General features: G+C 37.8%; 1 protein-coding gene across 12 annotated transcripts in view; it reads right to left on the bottom strand.

The window, feature by feature from the left end:
* Positions 1-1,774: 1,774 nt before the first annotated feature.
* Positions 1,775-8,328, bottom strand: part of LOC127006573 (polyhomeotic-proximal chromatin protein-like) — a 78,945-nt gene continuing 72,391 nt past the window's right edge. For 11 of the 12 annotated variants that reach the window (XM_050876680.1, XM_050876580.1, XM_050876612.1 and 8 more), the window contains 2 exons: positions 6,306-6,549; positions 1,775-2,986 (listed from right to left, as the gene is read on the bottom strand). In XM_050876680.1, the coding sequence (XP_050732637.1) occupies positions 2,783-2,986; positions 6,306-6,549 (448 nt within the window). In that variant the 3' untranslated portion in view covers positions 1,775-2,782. The remainder of the gene's footprint in view (positions 2,987-6,305; positions 6,550-8,328) is intronic. The other variant, XM_050876623.1, reaches the window with a different exon arrangement.

Raw genomic sequence — 8,328 nt, 5'->3', positions numbered from 1 at the left:
CTTTCTTAAAATACCGCACTACCGCGGACCGCACTAAAAAATTATGCGGTACTTTTTGCGGTACTTAGAAAACTATCAAAGACATTTGCAGCGCGGCATGCTCACAGAAATGTTTATTTATTTATTTATTTATTTATTTTTTTTTACAGTGAATCGGACTCAATCAGTCAATCGGTATCTGTCGTCAGAGTCAGTGATTCAATCATTCTGACTTCTCAGTTATTGTTCAAAATTAAATACTAAATGAATTACTCAGAGTAAATCTGTTCGTCACTCAACCCAAGGCGGCGCGCCATGACTGCCTCTGACGATGACTGTACATGTCAGTGTACAACAGTACAAGGAAGCAAACATGATCGCCGCTCAATCTCATGTCCCGTACAAATTTTTCTCTGATGTATAACATAGACCATAGTACATACGTACTATATGTTTTTTAACTTCATTGTAACTTCTCTATTTTCTCTCTCTCTCTCTCTCTCTCTCTCTCTCTCTCTTCAATGTAGCCAAGATCAATATTGTTTTATTATAATAATAATAATAATAATAATAATAATAATAATAATAATAATAATAATTTAACATTATTATTATTATTATTATAATTATCTCCTCGTCGAAATTTCCACATGGTTTCTTCACTGAGGCCTGATACACCAGTGCTTAGAGCTTTCCCATGGTCGAGGTCTCGTCATAACCAGTTGCAGTTGATGTGTTTTGTCTTAATATGTTGGACAGTGTGAATAAGGCACTGTTCCCGTCATGACTTTCCTATATTAGTAATCTTTCGTTTTCGCTCAAACGCCGGAGAATTCCTCTCCTTCCTACCCTCCTCCCCTTCCCCTTCACTCCCCCATATCCTCCCTGGCTAGTGCTACTGCAGCTGTCACACCACCCTTCCTTCCTTCCTTCCTTCAATGGATAGCCAGGATAGGCACTGAAGTATTTTTTTCATATTGACTAGTGACTACCGCTACCCCAGTACCGCACGCCACGTACCACACTGGGAAAGAAAAAAATGGGACCGCACTACTCTGGAAAAAGTACCGCACTACTGATTTTTCAGTACCGCACCCACCTCTGTCAATATCAATACCAAGATTAAGGCTTATTAGCCGATCTCCAATTACTGCCAGGACCTTCACACACCATTCACCCCATCCCCCTTCCTCAAGGGGGGACAGTAACTACTCCTTGTCAGCGAAAAAATCCCAGACTAAGCTGGGCTCGAACCTTTGCCTGCCAGCCCAGGAGGCCTGGCAGTGCAGAGCTTTAACCACTGAGCTATCGGAGCAGTGTGTGTGTGTGTGTGTGTGTGTGTGTGTGTGTGTGTGTGTGTGTGTGTGTGTGTTCAAGTTGATTTTCTTTATTGTTCTGTAATTTTTTCAGTTTTATTCCTTCTCTGCAAAGATGTATAAATTAAGTCCTTAACTTCTGCTTCTTCGCTTGTTTTAATCTTGGACAAAAAAGAATCCTTTTACCTTTAAGTAACCTTACTGTAGCTTCATCTCTTGCCTCCATTCCTTACAATACCTTGAGCACTTTAGCAAAAAGTGTTCTAATATATATATCTCGCCCCAAAACACTTCTTTGGTGCAGTGGTTACTGTATAGTAGCTACAATTCCATGGGCCCAGGTTCAAATCTCAGCCTAGGCAGTTGGCGTGCAGCTCACCCCAATCAGCTGAGTGCACAGAGATGAGGTGACAATACACTCTCAGAACAATACTACTTGAAGGAATCGACCAACTGAATGGCATGGAAACAAGTTATGGTTTGAATTTATGAATAAAGTATATTACAAAATGGAGTCACTGAGTGTGCAACAACCATATAATATATATCTAACCATTGCTTTACAAAACATTCTTTGTACAAACACACACTTCAACCACACATAACTACTTATGAAACCCTTGACAGACTGATTAATTTCTGTTCACTAATGCCTTACCCAAAGGGTTGAGTTCTCACAGCAGCATTATATGGTCCCATATACTATACCTTCCAATGCAAACAAACCAGTGATGGTATGATATATGAAACTTATTAGTGAAGGAGTATTGAAACTTATTAGTGAAGGAGTATTGCCTATAAACACCTATTTAGTTTTTTTATGTAAATGAAGATGATTTAACAACAATTAATATAAATTTATATTTGTGAAAAATCTAGTGTGTAAATAAGTTGTAAAACAGAGTAATAACTGTGTAGTGCAATACACTCCAGAATAACTTCATGATAGCTTTAAGAAACTCAAAACAGCACAGCAAAGGATAATTGGTTCATATAAATCTCGGATCAGCTTAAACTTGTGATTGCACTCATTTTAAAATAAGAATAAATTAGTGATGAGATCCATACAAGAAAACAGTCAAGCACCATTTGGTTATTCTACTTATATGAAACAATCCCTCTCTTTTTTTTAAACCAGATATGAAAGGTTCATACTCAGTAGTTACAAAAGTACATGCTCAAGTCAATACAAAACCTCTACTTACACTTCTATCTTTAGGTTTGACAGTGGTGAGAAATGTTTAATTCTAAGAATGGCAGTGCAGTTATCTCAGTCATAGCATTATTATTATTATATTAAAGTATTCATATTTACATTGTAATTTAGATAAATCTAAATATATACATTAAACAACACATTTGGCTTTCAGTAGTAGAAAAAAACAGGTTCTCAAAGTACAGAAAGTGACCTAGCAATTCTAACATTTACATAAATATGAATTAAAGCTGCTCAACAAAAGCAGACAATGCCTTACACACTATGTCCTTCATGTGTCCTTTCTGTCACCTCTCATTGACTCAATTTTTGCACATATCTTAAGGGCAGGACCCAACTTCATGGACATTGCAGACATCAAATGATCTGCCTTCAGAAGCATGAGTGCCTGGCCATCAATTTCTTGAAGTGCAAAGTCTTCAGCATATTCTTTGCATCCAGGCAGGTTTTGTATGAAGTCCACTACATCCTTGACCTATTAAACACAAGAAAATGTAATGTAATTTTCATATTAATTGAGAACTAACCATGCAACAAAGTATTCATGCTCCTCCCATGGAGGAACTATTTCATGTACCATAGACCTTTACAGCATGATAAGTAAATGCATATACATAGAAATGTGTGATTTGGATTTGTACACTAAACGAAGTCTGACAGACTTGTAAAGGAATGAATGGTAATCACCAAAATTGTAACTTAATATAATTTAATATGGTGCTATCAATCCAATTATAATAAATTGCCCTATTCCATCCTTTCCATAAACCAAGTGAACAGGTTGCCATTCTCAAGACTTGTATCATATCTTTGTTTTTTCTTCATCATTTAACATCCTCAGTTTCCCTTAATTGGTTGCATCAAGGCTGAATCAAGGTTAAGGGGAGAGTCCGCTGTGAAAATTTGAAAATAATTTTCAAAAAATACGAAATTGGGTTATATGGTCTATTGCAACACCCTATCCTTTAGCTTTCAAATGGTAGATTTTTTTTTCAGTCGGACATAAATTTAAATGCCAATAGCAAGGAGATTTAAATGGCTACTGCGTGGGCGTGGCACGCTGACTGCGGCACATTAGCTGGCATGCCAAAGTATGGAATAACACGTGATCAGGCCGTGGTGAATCACACACACACACACACACACACACACACACACACACACACACACACACACACACACACACACACCTGTCTGTCACCAAATCAATAAATGTTGGAGAATCAAACATGCAGCAATCTTCAGGGTGAAGTTTGTAACCCATGTAACAGTTTTGGAACACAATTATGGATATGAAAAGTGCAACCTGCTCACAAAAATGTTTGGAACAAATGAATACATAGAAAAAGGATTAGAAATGAGAGAAAAGAGAAGAATTACACCGAAGAAGACATTAAAGAAGAAGAGGAAGACAGACAAAGGAATTCCAACTGATAGCTATGCACCTGGAGAAAAAATGATCAAACCTTGCAACAATGAGGGGCATGGCGTGCCCTGACACCCTCGCCTTTGAGCGATTAATACCTTTAAAAGGGGGGACAAGGTGCCTGATCCTTTTATGCACTCACTGATATGTGATTATGGATCCCATAAAATTCATATGAAAGTAGCATTGACAGACCTTGCTATCATTTCCAATTGGGGTAAAAGGAACCTTGTGTCCTTCAATGCCTCAAAAACCCAATTTTTCCACCTATCAACTTGACACAATCTTCCAAACACCTATCCCCTATTCTTCAACAACACTCAGCCGTCACCTTCTTCAACACTAAACATCCTCAGACTATCCTTCACTCAAAATCTTAACTGAAAACTTCACATCTCCTCTCTCACTAAATCAGCTTCCTCGAGGTTGGGCGCTCTGTATCGTCTCCACCAGTTCTTCTCCCCCGTGCAGTTGTTATCCATATACAGGGGCCTTGTCCGCCCTCATATGGAGTATGCATCTCACGTGTGGGGGGGCTCCACTCACACAGCTCTCTTGGACAGAGTGGAGTCTAAGGCTCTTCGTCTCATCAGCTCTCCTCCTCTTACTAATAGTCTTCTACCTCTTAAATTCCGCCGCCATGTTGCCTCTCTTTCTATCTTCTATCGATATTTTCATGCTGACTGCTCTTCTGAACTTGCTAACTGCATGCCTCCCCCCCTCCCGTGGCCTCGCCACCCACAACTTTCTACTCAAGCTCATCCCTTTACTGCCCAAATCCCTTATGCACGAGTTAACCAGCATCTTCACTCTTTCCTCCCTCACGCTGGTAAACTTTGGAACAATCTTCCTTCATCTGTATTTCCTCCTGCCTATGACATGAACTCTTTCAAGAGGACAGTATCAGGACACCTCTCCTCCCAAAATTGACCTATCTTTTGGCCACTCCTCCAACTCTTTTTAGGAGCAGTGAGTAGTGGGGTTTTTTTTTTACATTATTGTTTCCTTTTTTTTTTTAATGCCCTTCAACTGACACCTTTGCTGTAAAAAAAAAAAAATAAAAAATAAAAAAATAAAAAAAAAAGTATAGTACCATCACTGGGCCAAAGAATTTTTTTTTTTTTCACAATTTTCATGAAACTTTAGGACATACAAGATCCTGTATCGTAGTAAAATGTGCCAAGATGGGTTTTTTGTTTTTTTTAATGGCATAGTTTCGATATATGGGAAAATTATCCCCCCAAAATTTCACAAATTAAAAAGAAAAAGTTTACAGATTAACAAAAAGTAAAAAAAAAAAAAAAAAAAAAAAAAAAAAAATCTTGACAAATTGTTAGAATAACAATGAACTATCAGATGTGCATGTCACAAGAAAGTAAGTAAAAAATGGCTGAGAAAAAATAATTCAAAATTTTCATAAAATGAAAAATTATTTTCTTAATTTTTCATATCATCTGATCAGCTTGAAATTTTCATATGATAACAAAGGTACTAATATATACAACATACAAATTATTCATGACCATAGATGCAATTTTAATCCACAGCAGACTTCTCCTTAAGAACATGAGCAAGTAATATGATTGCATGCACAGATACAGCATCCGGCTTTGGACCAAAATCTAGGATGAAGAAAGCAGGAGGGACCATAACAGAGATTATGTCAGTAGACACAGAAACCTGTTTTTTTCGGTTAGAAAGAGATGAGGTTTAACCCCTATGCTGTAGATGTCACTTTTTTTTCGGTTAGAAAGAGATGAGGTTTAACCCCTATGCTGTAGATGTCACATAAATGTGACAGCAACCCAGTGCTACATAGACTGACTCTGGGTGTCATATACAGATGTTCTGGCCTGAGTGAATGTAGTTTGAACTGGCCGTGCAGAATTCTGGGACACGTTATCTTCCCTGAATCACGCACAAAATATCACCAAAGTCTGTGTCTTGACAGCCATAGCGATGGCTACACATGCAATTTTTTATTCTCCTGGGTCTGATTCGTCGGCCGAGGGGTGGCAGCCTTTGACTTCATTTCCTCGTAAGAGACCACTTAGTAAGGGTGCTATCAAGTGTAATCTAGATTGTTCTGTATCTGGCCTTGGAAGTAATGTTAGTAGAGAAGGCAGTGATGATACCTGTTTTGAAGTAGTGCCTCACGATGTAACGCAGCGTATTGACCCCGATATAGTGCAACCTTCCTCTAGTGCGTAAATGAAGATATTCTGAGGGTACTCATGTTAGTTCCCCCACTATCAACATTACCCTTTAAATACATATTAAACCATACCTTGGCAATATATATATTTTTTTGTTTCCTGATGCCATTATTGGTGCCATTTAGTTAAACTTTAAATCTTTAATGCCTTACCGTCCACTTCAGAATGTCTACCCTCTGTGTTTTAGAGGGGGACTCCAGGTTAGAGGTTCCATCTCCATCAGCAGCTTCCCCACCAGTCTCCATGCCTGTGGCCTCAATGTCCTGTGACTCAGCAGGCTCCAGCTGAGGAGCTGCATCACCAACATCTGCATTTCCTTCTTCACGCATTCTCTTGCTTGGGGATTCTTCTTGGTTTCTAAAAAGGCCAATTCTTTTTGAGCATCCAACATTGTACCTGTTAAAGAGAATAATGAATATATCATATACAAACTTTTTGTGAGGCAAGTTAAGAAATATATGAATCCTGCATACACATAGCTGTTATTACCAAAACCATGAACTGTCACCTCTTCTCCACAATAGTTACACATATACCGTATTTCGCGGCGTATAACGCACACCTTTTTCACATAAAAAATGCCTGAAAGTTTACCCCTGCGTGTTATACGCCAAAGGTACAAATTTTTATTGATTTTTTTTCTTCTGTGGGGTGTTTAAGGGTCTTTTTTTTTTTGTCTTGTCCAATAACAACTGCAAACTTACCTTTATTATTATTTATGATCCTTCGTAGTCCATAGCTGTCTTATAATATGTTACCATAGAATACAGGGCAATCAAATAACTACTATACAAAAATGAAATTGGTGGAGGATAGCCCCTGCCTTGTTGTTATCCCATTTTTCTGTCGGGTGCCGACACGACCTGGTTGCCATTTGCATTGTTTTGTATGACTAAGGAGCACTGTTGCCAATTTGAGTAGTATAAGCTACATAAAAAATCATATTGGAAAAAAATATCCGTATTCATTATTAATTATTAATATTAGAGAGAATAATGGGGTAAATATGATATCAGAAACTGTACATCATGAGTCTTGCACGAGGAGTTATTTCGCACAACACCAGCCTGGCCGCCATTTGCATTGTTTGAAAACCACACAACCACACTCATACAACAAACAGCTGCATGCTGCATTTCACCCGAACCGTGTGAATTGTGTCTTGCCTAGTTGTCTGTCATAACCTATGAGTGATGGTGAGAATAATATACTAATTATGATCTCAGAAGCTGTACATAATCAGTATGTACGAGGAGATATTTCTCGCAACACCAGCCCGGCCGCCATTTGCATTGTTTGAAAACCACACAACCACACCCATACAACAAACAGCTGCATGCCGAGTGTCACCAGAACCGTGTGAATTGTGTCTTGCCTAGTTGTGTGTCATAACCTACCAGTGATGGTGAGAATAATATGCTAATTATGATATCAGAAGCTGTGCATCATCAGTGTGTACGGGGATGTATTTCTCACAACACCAGCTTTGCTTTACTCAAGGACACTTGTCAATACAAGCAGTAGCCTACAGGTTAAACCAAAAATATATAAATTTTGGGAAACTGTACATCATCAATGTTCTTTAATTGTACATATTTATGAGCATTTTAAGATTTATTTATTTATTTATTTTTTTTTTACCAAAATTGTTGCCTTAAAGTTTGGGGTGCGCGTTTTACGCCTGTACATGTTATACACCGTGAAATATGGTACACAGTGAGCTTGGGTTTCCAGTCACTTCACTAAATAAGATTCTTCACTTATGATACAGTTTATCAGTGTTAATGAGAGCTGGGTCAGCTGAAAATGGTCTGTCAGGTCTGTGTGGTTTCATGGCATTTGGTTCAAATCAATGAAGTTAAAAGTTCATCAGACCATAAACTGGGTTTTATCCAGTTAATGTTCATACTTAAAACACAAAGATATATCTCTAGAATCATTATGTTAATTAATTATTTTCCATTAGATTGTATAATTTCTTTAGGTCTCATTCTATGAGCATAAATAGGAAGTTACTTATTACAAACTACTGGCACAAAGAATGTAAGGGGTTAGTGTAAAATCCCCAAAACACATCAGCATTTTTGGAGACAAACTGAGCAAAATATCAATAGTACCGAGTTAAGATTTTCAAATTACATAAAATGCTTCTTGAAACTGGCAAAATTTATGTTA

This window comes from Eriocheir sinensis, chromosome 3 (assembly GCF_024679095.1).
Source record: "Eriocheir sinensis breed Jianghai 21 chromosome 3, ASM2467909v1, whole genome shotgun sequence".
NCBI lineage: Eukaryota > Metazoa > Arthropoda > Malacostraca > Decapoda > Varunidae > Eriocheir > Eriocheir sinensis.
Note: the sequence above shows the minus strand (reverse complement) of the source record. Positions and strands in the feature narration are given on the sequence as shown.